Below are 14,911 nucleotides of genomic sequence, written 5' to 3' on the forward strand. Positions count from 1 at the left end.
AGCCTACCTGGTCATAGAAAAGTTAGCTAATGAGGTTGGGATGAGTTAAGCATGAAGAACAGACTCAGGTAAACGAAAAATGTGAAAATGTAGATGATGACTTCTGCCGTTGGAATAGGATCTATAATACAGTATAATGCTTGACATTACAGGTTACTCCAATAAGTAGTTTCAGTAATAAATATTTTTTAAAAGACAATAGAGCTTATTTATCAGTTAATTAGCAAACATCTCTGTATATGCTACATGCAGAGCATAAAAATGGATTAGTGTAGAAAATGTGACAATATTTTTGAATGTTTTGTTTCTGGGACATTTTGATAGGCAAATCTCACAAGAGAGGGATTTTCTTGAGAATTATTACACCTCTTCCTGTCTTGTAAACATGACTTTTTCCCCATGATCATTTAATAGAAACCACTTGCCACCCCAAAAGAAAAACCAGGAGAGCTTATCTACATCACTACAGCCATTTATTTATTATGTGCTCATTAAGGCATTATTAGTACACTGATTATATTTCTCATGTGGTTTTTAATCAGAAAATACATCCAAAAGCAAAACAGCACAGACATATACAAACTTAAAAAACATAAAGAAACAGAAAATAGAGATTAGTAGATAAGGCGAATGATACATTGAGAATCCAAACCCAGTACTTTAAAAACATTTGGGGGATGAAGAGTGACAAACTGAAGCCACTTTAGAGGTCTATGAAATTATTCAGTATGTTTTCCCCTCCCTATTTCTGAAACGCCTCTCCTTTCAACAGGGATGACTAAACTCCAAACATCACAAAAATGCTAACAAACCACAAGATTCACACTTGAACAGGGAGAGGAAGGAATTGCTTTCTGTAAAAGTGGTCCTAATAGAGTACGCCTGGAAAATGGTACTATGAACACGATTTTGTTGTAACTTTTAAACGTAATGCTGCAGTAATATTTTGAAGATTTAAACTATTTCTGCTTGTCTTAATATTGACCAGATGATTAGGTTTTAGTTTTAGACTCTGAATGTAACCTGGATCAAGAGGAAATGTGTAACTACTATAAGCATAATCACAGGGGATCATTTTTAGGAGCTACTCCAGCAGGCAACGTTCTGTCCTTGTAAATCTGGAGAAATGTTATGAATCTGAACCTATCACTAGCATTTGGAAACTGGGAAATCCAAATAGGGGATGTTTTAAAGTCATGTACTGTGATTTTAATCTGTGTTATAACTACGTACAGCATTCCAAGATATACATCTAGGGAGACTAAAAGTAAATGCTCTACAGTAAAGAGGTAATAATTTAAAAAAAGCTACTGACATGGGATATTTATAATCAGAAAAATAAATATTCAGGGAGCTCACCAGAAGAATAAAGTGCTCTGCCAGTTATTAAAAGATTAATTCTGGTGTGTTAAATGTGGCATGCCCTACTAGAAAATACAGATATTCTCCTGGGTTATGATCAATATTTATTTCACAGGATTAACTGTTTTAGAAACAGATATATAGCTTTGCCACAGAAGAGAAGGACAAAGCACAAAGACAAAATGATAAATTAGGAAGTAATGTTACCCTCTGAGAGAGAAAATTTAGAGAAAGGCAACATTATGCTCCATGGATAACATGCAGAAAGAAAAGTCAAATATAAATGATATTGTTCATGTAAGATTACTTTATAAAAAATCTAGGTCAAATAAAATTATTTGAAGGAAATAACCAAATGCCATTGACTTACCAAATACTATCTTTGCATACCATCTCTAAAGGCAAAACTAAATAACAACAACAACAAAAAAGTTCTACCACACCAAAACAAAACCACCAACTTATTTTATATGCTGTAAAGCAAAAGGCTGACATTAGGTACGCAGCAAAGCACATTAGCCAGCATGTCTTCTGTAGGTAGTTTCAGCAGCAATGAGAAATAATGCTCACTCTAGTTCCAACACTTAAACGTTCCTGCCTCCCTACAAGAGGCAGGGTGAGGGGGCAGTTTGCAGTTACTATTGGTGAAGCATTCAGTTTGCCACTCTGCATCACTCTTCTCATTCTTTTATCCCCAGTTAATTATTATCTGCACATAATTTCAATCTGCTAGACCATAAATTAACAGCTTTTAGGACAGATGCCTTGAAAAGGTCTTAGGGGGGGTGTTAAACAAATATTGTAGCCTAACAAACCTCTGTAACAAACACGTACACATTGGAAGTGAAGTCATTAGTGAGTGATGGGCACAGGAAGGATCTGGGAATCGGTTTCAACTGTAAAAGCACCTTGCTCCGAACAAATTTAAATTATAACTAAGGAAAATCACGGGCTTCCATCCATTCTGGAAACAAAGAGAAAACCCATCAAATGCCATAATCTCTTTTCTCACTGGGCAAATATCAATAGGATCTACAAATTGTTTCTCTGCCTTCATATGGTATCGACATAATTTTTGCCCCAAATGAAGAAAACAAGTAACAGGCCAGTCTCAGTAATTAACCATGTTGCCCTCCTATACGATTAAACATCTGTGAATAAAAACTTTCCAAACTTCGTGATCACATTTGGAAGTGGTTCATTTATTTTTGAGAGAGAACTATCAAAAGAAAAAAACAATCTAGATTTTATCACATCCCCATGCCAGTCTTTTATTTTCTAATGTAGAATTAAGGAAAAATATTTCTCTGCAAATAGAGTTCGCGACCCTTCATTTGTCAGTAGTACAACTCAAAAACTGATTCATGACTTGAAAGGGGGAATTTGGGACGCAATATTTTGGGTCCAATCCTCTGATTTACTGTAATTCTTAACCACATTCTCTTCTACTTATTCTCTTCATATATAGAGAAAACTGTCATAGTCCAAAGTTATTCTATTAGCTCTTTACCTCAGCATGAAGGAGGAGGGAAAACAGAGTTTGACTAATACAAGTGTTAAAAAACAAACATGTGAATAGAAATGGTCATATTTTAATAAAAGGTAAAACTTTGAGATTTATAAGATATATGGTGGCTTTTGAGGAGGATAAGAAAAAATACAGCATCTCTTATTGGCATGATACTTTTTGATCAAAAATCTCATTGAACTTTCTCCTACTGGAATAATCAACTGTAATACAAAAAAAATGTACATAGTTTTTAAAAACTGACACCTACTACTGCCGATAAAATTCTGTTTAAACTCCTGTTTACTGTTTTAAAGATAAACACTATCTTTTTAAAAATACAATGTGTCACTTATTGATAAAGTATAAGGCATTTTATTGCCTTTTACAGATTTACTCATAACTACCTAACAAGGAAAGAAAGCATAATTATTTCAGCATAGAGGTTGGAGTTTTTATTCTAAAAATTTAATTCTTCATTTATTCTAAGATGAATTTAATAGTTAACCAGGAAATTTATTTTTGTGAAAGTTATTTTATGGGCAGAATACACAGGGAAAAAGTAATAATAAATGCCAAACTGTCTTTTTGGCAAATACATTATGAAGCCAAATATTTCCTCATAGATTTGGTTTTTAAAGCTGGAATTTATCCCTTCAGGCCCACTATTATTTTTCAAAACTCCATATAAATATTAAATCTAAAAATTAACTGGTAATTTTAATTCTCGTTCTCTTCAAATTTCTTCTCTTCTAAACTGTTGACTTTCAAATATTCACAGAATGAGCATGTTTCTTGCAAAGTGGCTTGTCCTTCTTAGAAAAAAAGGTTTGACCTTCCAAACTTTCACAACATACCTGGAAAAGGAAGCATTATATAAGAGAATATTATTATTTTATCAAGTATACATGAAGGGGAAAATGATTTTTCACCCAGTGGATAACATGACAAAGCACTTTAGTTGGTTGTTAGGTACCCTGACATTTCAAAATTACTACATTTCATGAATTCTTTCAAGAGCAATGAAAAGTGACTTTTTCCTGGAAAGCACTCTAATTTATTTAAATCACTGATCATTACTTGTCTTTATTGGGAGTGAAGCACTTGGCCCTAATAAAAAATTAACACATGAAGCGGTCACATTAAATATAATTTCTCTTCCCAAATTCTAATCAATGCTTTCAGTCTGCCTCCTTGTAGAGAATCAACACATTCAAAAAGAAAACCCAACTGCTTAGCCAAACTTTCCAAGCCTTCAAATACACAGGCACAGAATACCTGAGAATTATTTTTATTATAATACACTTCTTTATTTCTTATAGTGAAAACCCTGGGCAACATCTGGCTACTAGATAATTATATATTCAGTTAACTATCCACATTTGTTTTTTTGTCTTTGCCGTTGCTTTTGTTAATTATAATGCACAAGAGCAGCTCTACCAGAGAACAGGAGACGGCAAATCTGCAAAGATGTGTTTTATAGATTTTATGAAGTCTAAGAGACGGATGAGGTAAACTAGACAGGGTTCAATGGTAACATTTGGGAAAATCATTTGACTTCAATTAACATGAATTGTTTCCCTTCATATAATGGGTATTTTTTAAAAATATAGATGCATTTTTATTCAGAAATACTTTCATATTCACTAACTGTAAAAGTTTAAAAATTCAAAAGGGACAAAAAATTACATGGGTCTTAGAAGCTATGTCAAATATTCAACATTACAAAGGTGACATTTAAACAGTGTAATTTAGCCCTCTTGATTTTCTTATAATCAAATTATTACAATAGGAACACAAATATACCATATATTACTCTTTAGATTTTTGATTTACAATATGTTATTGTCAGTGGGACATTTTAAAATGTATTAGATATATGAAACCTAATTTTTTTTTAAAAAAATCAAACATCAGAGTACCTTTACTGAATATTTACTTTCCAAATTAAAAACAATATATATCTTAGGCTAATGTTAATCTCTGAATCTATACTCATCCTTAAAAATAAAATAAAAAATATTGAAGTATCAAGTGCAATAGGTAAATATATTACTACATATTTATTATAGTCTCAAAAAGAAAATATTCATGGACTATTACTAAGGAAGGAAACACATCAACATATAGTTTACTTCCAGTGTTAATTCAATAATAGATTTTTATAATTATTTACTTCTATTTTAAGAAGTACCTTTGTTTCCAAAAATTACTAAAACATTCCAATAAAAGAGTTTTTCTTTAAAAACTAAAGGCCTGTTACTGTTTTAAGAAGTAGTGTCTCCTTATAAACAAAAATGTACTAAAGACAGGATTTTCTCTAAAGAGTTAAGCATCTTATTCTGTGCAAAATCATTCTTTAGTGACGAAAATTATAATAAAAAACTTTCAAAATCACGTGAAAATATTTTTAGGTTTGAAGGACTAAAAGATACAAGAACTGTTATTTCCATTTATGGCTTAGGGTAGAATTGGCCATATGTGCTCCTTGAATTTGGAAATAAAGAGTTTACTTACTGAGCACACAAAGCAAGTGTCATGCCAGGTATAGCCCAGAGCTTCCAGGAACATGTCGCCAGCTTCTATGGGAAATTCACATCCATGGCATATAGTACCAAAAAGGGCATAATAGTCTGTATGGGGGGAGGAGACATAATTTAAACGTGACAAAGCTTTAGAATGACCGTTCCTAGAAAGCAGCAATAATATTGGAATTAAATGAAATGATATAGTTACTAGTAACTGGAAAATTTTTCAGATGGCATAATATTTGGCTTGAGATACATGTGTAGTGTTGTTTCTGGTTACCCTGGTAAATGTTATTTATACAATTTAACATCCTGTATTGTATTTTTCCATGTAATGCTTTTCATTTCTACTTTAATACAACACGTAAGTTATCAATAGACATGATTGTCTCAATAAAATGCAAAAGAACTTCCAATAACTGGGAACAATAAGACTAATGAAAAATCAAGAGAAATATCTGGTATTAGCAAATTTTATAGCATATCTGAGTTGGTAAGGAAGAAAATAAAAAGTCACAGGAAACTTCCATGAATAAGTGCCATGACTGAGTTTTCTTGCTGGATTATATCACAATATTAGTCACTATTTCGTTTGCTATATTTTCCTTTCAATTTTATGACCTCATGTTTAAAATTATTAGCCAGAGAACAGCGTTTACTTGACACAGGTTATAGTTATAAAATAGTCCTAGGATATCCTTCTGAAGAAAGCAGTTTTGACAAGATGTTTCTTTATTATTACTAAATTAGAATTTATTGGCATTTTAATTTTCTTTTATGCAGTTACTCTCACTACTTTTGCTTACTTATGGTTCCCTCTTTGGCTTTTGACATTTTCAATCCATCCTGGGCTGGAGGAGAAAGTAAGCTATCATTTCCAACTTGATTCACCTTTCTTAGTAATCTTCAATATTCCTTAGCACTATTTGTTAAACACACATCCACAGGGCTGTGTGTGCCAGGCACTGTTCTAGGCACTGGTCAGGGTTATAGTGGTGAAGAAGACAGACGTGGTTGCTCTCTCCTCATGGGGCTTATATTGTCCTTGGAAGCAGGATGTCATAATTTATCATATTTTTTTTTAAAAAAAAAAGCAATTTCAGATTGTAATACGTACCATGAAGGAAAGATAAATGATGCGGTATAAAATACCTGCGGTATAAAACACCACTACACTATACAGAGGGGTTAGGAAAGGCCTCTGTGAGGAGGTCATAGTTGTGCTGAGAGTTGGAAAAAGAGAAATCACCACAAAAAAGCAGGGAAGAGTACTTCTATTAAAAGAAACGGCAGGTACAAAACCCTGAGGCAGGAAGAATCTTAGCATGTTGAGAAACAGTAAAGGGACCGGGTATGGCTAGAATCCAGTCACAGAAAGTAAGGTAGGAGGTGAAAAGGTTGGCAAAGCCAGCATGAGTAAGGAATATAGTTTTCACTCCAGTGAAGCTGGGAAGGGTATCAAGAACAATCTAATTCACATTTAAACAAACACTACCATAACTATTGAGAGCTGGAGGGAAAAAGTTACCATTTAGTTGGCGATTACAATGTCCACACAAAGGGTGCAAGTGAGTGGATTAAGGATGACAGCTGAGGTGGAGAGAAATCAATGAATTCAATATATACACTGGAGGGTTATGTGTTAGAGGTTTCGGGATAGTGGACAGTGGGCCATTTATTGAGATGGGGAAGGAAGGGTTAAGAACAAGTCTGAGAGATTAAATAAAAAGAACCATCACAGACCAAGGTGATCAGAAGTAACAGATAAATAAGTCTTCAGTAATGTTTTTCCCCTCCAGTAGGCAATTTTTGGGTTTTAAAAATGACTGTTTAGATTACATTATGTATGGTATTAATGCTAGATAGTTTTATATGTGTTTTGACTAGACAGGGACTATACTAGTTAGTCTTGCAAAGCTTTTAAAACAAACAGCTCTTTCTTCAGAAGGATTAAGTGGAATTATTTGGTTAGTGCAAAAGTAACTGCGGTTTTTGAAAGTATTCTTTAACCTTTTAAACCACAATTACTTTTACACCAACCTAATACAAAATGTGAAATATTCTCATTGAATCAGGGTAGGCAGCTTGTATCCATCCTGTCTCAATGGGCCCATGTGGTCGTTCAACGGCCTTTCCATAGGGCTTCCTGGTGGACAGTCTGGCAGAGTTCTAGATTGGCCCTAAGGAGCTAAAAGAAAGGTGAAAATAAGAGAATACTGAGTAGGCAAAGAAGGACTGAGTGATGTTGACCAGCCTCCAATTAGAAGCTGACCACTCCTTTAACTTGACTGGTGTGGAATACTTCCTTCTTCTAGCACCACACTTTGAATGTCAAGGTAGAACAACAATAAAATTTGATAGTGGGAAAGCAGTATGAGTGAAGACGTGATAAAGGAAAAATATTTTATTTTTGAAAAATGTATGTGTGGTAGTCATGTCTAGGTAAGGGTAATGTTAATAAGTAATTGTTATGAAGTTCACTTATAGCCTCTGGGAAGCAAAGGAAGTATCCAGAGTCCAGGTAATAAGACAAATGTAGAAGACTGGTCCTTAGATACTAATTTATTAAAAACAATTTTACCAAGGGAGCAATCCAAGCTAGGATTGCCCATCTATTCAGTAAAAGTAACAAAGGATTTCCAACTTATCGTCAAGGCAATTGCCTTAAAGGACAAATCAGTATCATATTCAAAAGTTGAACATTTGTCATGTTTATAACCATTCAAAATTCACTTACTGAAAGTATAAGAGATGGCTTTAAGCTACACAATTTTGTAGAACTTATATCCATAAATTATTGGGGATTCAAGCAAAATATTTTTCTACCAAGTTATGCCTACATGCTCACTTCTGTTAACTAAGTTAATTAAGTTATGTGTTTTGACAAAAATCACATAAAAATTTTACAGTTTTTTGGCTATGTATTTAGAATAATATTAAATGTTACTAAAACAACTAGGAAAACTATTTTACCTAAAAGTTCATTTCAACTTTACAACAACATAAGGGCTCATATTTTATCTTCATTCAAAACTTAAGAAACTAATGGCTTCAAGATCTTACCCGTCTCACAGTAGGGTTCACCATCCTCCAAATGAAAAACATTATTACGAATAGGTTTTCCACAGGCCACACACACAAAACAGGAAACATGCCAAGTTTGTTTCAAAGCATTGATGACTTCCTGTTATAGAAAGGTAATTGGATGTAAAAAAAAAAAAAGATGACAATACACAAATGCTCGACAAATACCGCCCTTCTAAACTGACCCAAACGAGACACACATACTTTTCCTCTGCCTTGAGTTTTTCACCTAAGTAACATGAGATATGTAAGGACAGACTCATAATCAGCTAAACTGATGCATTACATTAACATGTGCATTTCTCACAAATACACATCAATAAACTTATTTGAAGAATGATTACTGTGTTATTTAAACATTATACATGCAGTGAATAAAGTAAGCATCTCTAAGTGCTTGTTACAATACCTTCTGCTTTCTCTCAAAGGGTGTCAGAAAACATTAACTTATAAAGGTTTCATAGTATTATCTTGAAAATGTCATGGAGGAAGGGCAAAACATCTAAAAACTGAAACAAAACTATACATTGGTGCATTATGGAAGCAGTAACTTAATCGGTGTAATCCAATCAATTTAACACATGTTCAGGATTTTGGAAATTAGCTGTGACTATATTAAGCACACACTCAAAGCCGTGTCTAAAATTTGAACCATAATGCATGGATTCTAGTCAACAGTGGCCCTATGATTAAATACACCAAGTATCAAAACCTTGCACCAGATTTTAACTAGTAAAATAATTTTGGGGAATCATTTCTTTAGATTGAGGTTAAGGGATACAGCCATTAAAAATCATTTCTGAAGAATAGTTAGTAACACAGGAATTTACCCTTTCCGTACTATTTATCACAAAAAAAGGATGCTATACATAAAGTAGGGTTATAATTTTGTAAATGAATTACTTATAAGGAGCAAACTGCAAGAAAATCCATCCTAAGGTTAACAGGAATGATCTGGGATTGATAAATACATAGGTCATTTTAATTTCATTCTTTACATTTTTTTTTATTTTCCAATTGTAGAGTGAAATATTTTCTTTTATAATTAAAAAAATACTGTCAAACTAAAAGAAAATGACATACAATAAATTGTTAGCCATAGAAAATGCCATAGTTCACTACTGAAGGACAAAAAAAAATTGCAGTTGTGAAGATCCAAAAAGAGCACCATGAACATGTACAACAAATGTACATTGAACCAAACCACTTCCCACTGCATCCAGCATATACTTCCCTTTCTATACATGAGACAGACTGCTATTCCTTCTTTAATACTAGGTGACCAACAACTAAAACACAATCCAGAGAATCTGTCCTTTTAGCGACGGTCTGATCAATCTCGGAAGCCGCTGAATATAAGATTTCCGTTTCCTAGAACCTCATTTGGTTCTAAGACTCTTACTTAACTTTGTTTTATCCATTATTCTAGAATCCATACAATAGACTTATATCCTAAAACAGTATTAATATATCCTACTTATTATTGGTCATTTGGGAAGGTAGAACCTGAATTAGTCTATCCTTTTGTTCCCAACATATTGTACAAATTAATACTACAGAAATACTTCATGTGATATATTTAGAATTTTTAAGTGCCATCAAAGTTTTAGACATATTTAAAGACATAGTCTAAAATTAAAGACTATTCAGCAATTTGTTAACTTTTTTAATTGATATGAATTTAGTTTCATTATTATATCTTTATATTCAGAATATCAAAACTCAGCCATAACACTTCCAAATTTTGTATAAGCTGTATGAGTTTTGCATGAGACCAGGTACCTAGGTTGCTTTTAAAGTAAAATTCTAATTCCTGGTCATCCATAGGAAATGCCTGGTCCTCACTTTGTAATTGCAAACTGGGTATTCCAGAGTAAGAAATTCATTCATTCATTATTATTTATTATGTACCTGACTCCTAAATTACACCCTTTCTGCCCAAAAAAAAAAAAAAGTGTAGTTTTATTATTTTTCTATATATGTATACTCTCATAAAACTGAGGTTGTATTTTTAAACATTATATGCATTCAAGAAAAATATATCATTTGTAAGTCTCATGTTTTATAAACTTCATGAGATCTGTGCCCCGTGCTTGAACTCTGACAAATAGGGAAATGCTGCTCTTATAAAAGCTATGGAATTTAATTTAAAACAGTGAAGGTGTCAGTTCTGAGAACTCTGATGTGTGTGGTCCTGTGCGACCTCTTCATTCCTGAGCAAACAGAGTCCTGTTGAGGTAGCACACCCACAGTAAATTATTTTTCCCCCACAGTGGCTAGACTTTCACCAGACAAACCAGCACTCAGTAAGACAAAACCAAAGACAACTTAACCCCATGAGTCCGATCCACAGAGGTCTATTTAGTTTTGCTTTACAATAATAAATAGTGATGAAAGCAGAGAAGGGATCAAGCAAGAAGAAAATAAAAAGTCAAAATGATGGAAGGGTTTCATAACAGAAATGGTTCTGCTCTGAAATTCATCCAGAATATAAAGATCTCCAATACTTACTCCAAGGATCTTCCTTTGGCATCGGCCGCATTCAGGAGCAAAGAATCTCTCATAGCACAGCTCACAATACAGAGCTCCCTTTTCCTCCACAAATCCAATGTAGGCCATTGTATTTTTGCAGTGAGCACAGTTAAATTCTTCTGGGTGCCAAGATTTCCCCAGTGCCACTAGGAATGGTCCCCTGCCAGAAGCAAAGAGATCAAGTTGGCTCAGAAATAAGTTTCTCAAGTTTGCCTGGATAGGACCTCTTTTATACAATGTCCAAACTCTTAATTACTTGCTCAATTTTCCTTCTCAAGGACTGAACACATAGGTGCTGTAAATTTACACGAGGGCTCTCTGCACATTTATGTGAAAAGAGGGGAGGAGTAAGAACACTGAAAGGCCAAACTCCCCCCCAAATTTTTCTGTCTTCAAGAGATTTGGTAGTTATGGTTTTTGAGTTGCAATGAGTGAATCTGTTTGTGTCATGATTATGATTGAGAATGAGGATGTTAACTGTGACAGAAAATAAAGTAACTAGAAAAAAAATGCTTTTTTTTTCAGATGAGAGTATATTTCTATAAAATAAACAAAAGAAAAAAATACCAATTTGATGTCAGACTTAAAAATAATAACTATTACCTAAGAAAACATTCTAGTCAATTTCTCTTCCCTACACATTGTTTCATGTATTTATTTCTCAACTTTATTAAACACATCAAATCCTCACCCTCCAGAAAGACTACAGAAACTGTAAATTGGATATTAGAGGTTGTTTGAAGCTACTTAGAAAGATTTTCTTTAATTCAAATGTGACTTAGTTTTAATACACATTTGTATCAAGGTAACAAATGTTTGCAAAGATACTTTTTTTTCCATTAAATACCACACAGTCATGAACTGATAAGATGGGCTTGGTTTGCTTGACAGGAATCCATTATGAAGCCTTATCTAGTCATGAAGCCTTATCTAGTCATGAAGCCTGCAGAGATGAACCATTCTAGCCTTTGCAACATACTTTTCAGTAGCTACATCACACTAATTTTTATTCATAGAGTGGCTTTACCTCCAAGGCACTTTTACACTTATCTAATTTGTCCATGCAGCATTCCTCTGAGACAGACCAGGGCAGTTATTACGAACTCAGTTTAACAGATGGAAAAGCTGAGATATGGAATGTTCAAAAGATAACGACAAATATCATAAAATCACTGACTGAGTGAAGGCCAGAAGCTGAATTCCTTGATTTCTAGTATACTGTTCTAGTCAATTGATATTTTGCCTTTGATCTCATTACCATCAATGATCATCACTTAGAGACCACAGGGTAATTGTTATTAAGCATCAAATACCTGACTTTGAGGCAGGTTATTAATAGGAAAAGTCACAGAAATAAGCATCATAAAGTTGAAGCATTTTTTTAGCCTTTAACAACATAACTCTAGAAATTCAGTAACTATCTCCCACTGGGAAATTCTTTGCAAATACATTGATGTTTATACTCAGAAGTGATGCCTAATTCTGTAAGAGTCAAGAAAGTAGAAAGGCTCTTGATGAATGATTAAAATGTGTTCTGTGGTAAGAGGGTGTTTTCTAGCCCCACTTTCTGCTGCCTTGGTTCTTATTAAGAATGTGCCATTTTGTATAAGCTCGTGCATGCAGCTCTCTTAGCATGTGAGACAAGTAATTCATATTATTATTTTTTAAATTTTAGGGCACTACAGTTTTCTTATCTCTAACAAGGAATGCCTTTGTTAACTAAATTCTACTAGAAAAAAAAGAAAGAAAAAAAGGGCTACAGATCACCCCTGTAACCAAATATGTTACTCTGGGTAGGATGTCTGTCAATTTTTAACTGGTTTGTAAGTAACAACCCTACTCAACCAGCTCCTTCATTTCATTTTCTCAGTATACACCATATTTTGTTGTGTATAATGTGCACCCATATTTTTTGGCCCAAACTTTCAGGGAAAACAGTCTTATGTTTTAATTTTTTAATTCAAATTGTTATTTGTTTATATCTAAATACTTGTTTTTTTTGTATTATGTAGGACTTTTAGCTTTTATTTTTTAACATATTATGGTACTAGCAATTTTATGTAACAAATATTACAAAACACAAGAACAGATATAAGGCACAAGAAATATTATGTACCGGTAACAAATTTAGGATATTTACGCATCACAGAAGGCCAAGAACTCTTCATCGTTGCAAGTTCCACATAAGTTCAACAAAACCAATTAAAATATTCCAGGGTAATATTTTGCATATGGATATTGCTATTGATTTCTAGAGTTACATTTTTAACTCCTAAGCATAAATAAAATAATTAAAAACATTTATATAGATACGGAATTAGTACTACCCATGTAATATGCACCCTTATTTTCCCCTCACAAATTTGGGTGGAAAAGTATGCATTATACACGGCAAAATACAGTATTTGGCAAGTAGTTTTCCTTCAAAGATAAACCAATGAGCCACAATGCTCAAAGCTAGACAGAGTTTTATGAGTGCTCTGAGCTTTTCCACCAGGTGGGTATCAGGTTATATATGCTTGAAAATCCTGCCAGGTTAAATTTACTGAGACCACAATGTAAGACGATGGACCACAATGTAAGAAAACTTTAGGGTTTTATGCTACCATTGGTCTGTATGTTCAGATTGTTCAAAACAATATACTAGGGTGAATTTTTTATTAGGGTACATCTTCACCACATCCATAAGCCTGGATAAGCCCCGAGACCAGCATCCTTAGGCTGCTCAATTTGCAAAAGAAGTCAATCAACCTGTATTCCCTTAAAGCTAAGTGTTGGTATGCACTTGGAATAAAGAGTTTTACTCCTGGAACATGTGTGTCTATCAGTGCTACCAAATAGCCAAGAAAGGTCAACTAAGAGAAAAAGACATTTAAGAATAATTGATTGAAGACGATATGATTCTTTTTCTAGATTTTCTAAAATATGTGTTGAGATCAAGTCAGACCAGCACAGAACAGGGTTCTGCAAATCAGAGCATATGGACCTGACCCATCCCATGGAATTATGATCCATGTTAAGTGTGACACTATCAGTCCTCACTAACATTTGTTACAGGAAATAGCTCTATGAAATCCACCTTTGCTCTTCCTGCAAATTGCTGTTGAAAGTGTTGTTAGATCACACAGGGCCATTTTCACATGGATTCCTTGGAGAATCCCTTTCAGATTTTTGCAGCAAGTACAAAAATAAAGTAGTTCTTCTGAGCACTAGATTTATTTTTTATGCCAATGTCTAGTAATTTGCAAAATTAACTTCCTTTTTTTTTTTGTTGACTGCTGGAAGGCTTAAAGTCAAATTTAGTCTAACCACAGGCAAGTATGTGTGTCAATGTTGTAGGTCTTGTCCAGTGTCAACATCAAATTTGTCCACTGTTCATTTTTTTTTGTTTTTCCTTTTATGTTTGTTTAATTAAAGTTTATTGGGGTGACAACTATTAGTAGTTACACAGATTTCAGGTGTACACACTAATCATCAGAGAAATGCAAATAAAAACCACAATGAGATATCACCTCACCGCAGTGTTCATTTTTAATAGCCCATTTGATATTTTCATTCTTCTTTTGCTCCCTTTTGAAATTTAGAAGGTTATCTTATATTTCATGTATTCTTTAAAGCCTTTTGGGAAGCTTTCTGGAATAGAGTACCCCAACTAACAAACTAAATAAACAAATAAATAACTAAATAAATAAATATTGTCCATCAAAAGGGTAATTTTGAGATATTGCCTTAGTTTCTTTATCAAATTGAGATAATGAAAGATCTTGACAACAATAAAGAAACTCCTTGTGTACCTTTAAAAACTGAGTTGAAAATGACTTGTTCCTGCCAGACCTTTCTTAAACAAACACGCTCAGTGCAGATATTGGCCTAATCTGATATCCTTGGCTATGCTGAA

The 14,911-nt window shown here is 33.6% G+C and overlaps 1 protein-coding gene across 18 annotated transcripts in view; it reads right to left on the reverse strand.

The window, feature by feature from the left end:
• Positions 1–514: 514 nt before the first annotated feature.
• PDLIM5 (PDZ and LIM domain 5) overlaps positions 515–14,911 on the reverse strand; it is a 188,913-nt gene continuing 174,516 nt past the window's right edge. For all 18 annotated transcript variants that reach the window (XM_074323398.1, XM_019741092.2, XM_074323390.1 and 15 more), the window contains 4 exons: positions 10,993–11,173; positions 8,461–8,581; positions 5,387–5,502; positions 515–3,726 (listed from right to left, as the gene is read on the reverse strand). In XM_074323398.1, the coding sequence (XP_074179499.1) occupies positions 3,637–3,726; positions 5,387–5,502; positions 8,461–8,581; positions 10,993–11,173 (508 nt within the window). In that variant the 3' untranslated portion in view covers positions 515–3,636. The remainder of the gene's footprint in view (positions 3,727–5,386; positions 5,503–8,460; positions 8,582–10,992; positions 11,174–14,911) is intronic.

The sequence above is a fragment of the Rhinolophus sinicus genome, linkage group LG02 (assembly GCF_036562045.2).
Source record: "Rhinolophus sinicus isolate RSC01 linkage group LG02, ASM3656204v1, whole genome shotgun sequence".
Taxonomy (NCBI): Eukaryota; Metazoa; Chordata; class Mammalia; order Chiroptera; family Rhinolophidae; genus Rhinolophus; species Rhinolophus sinicus.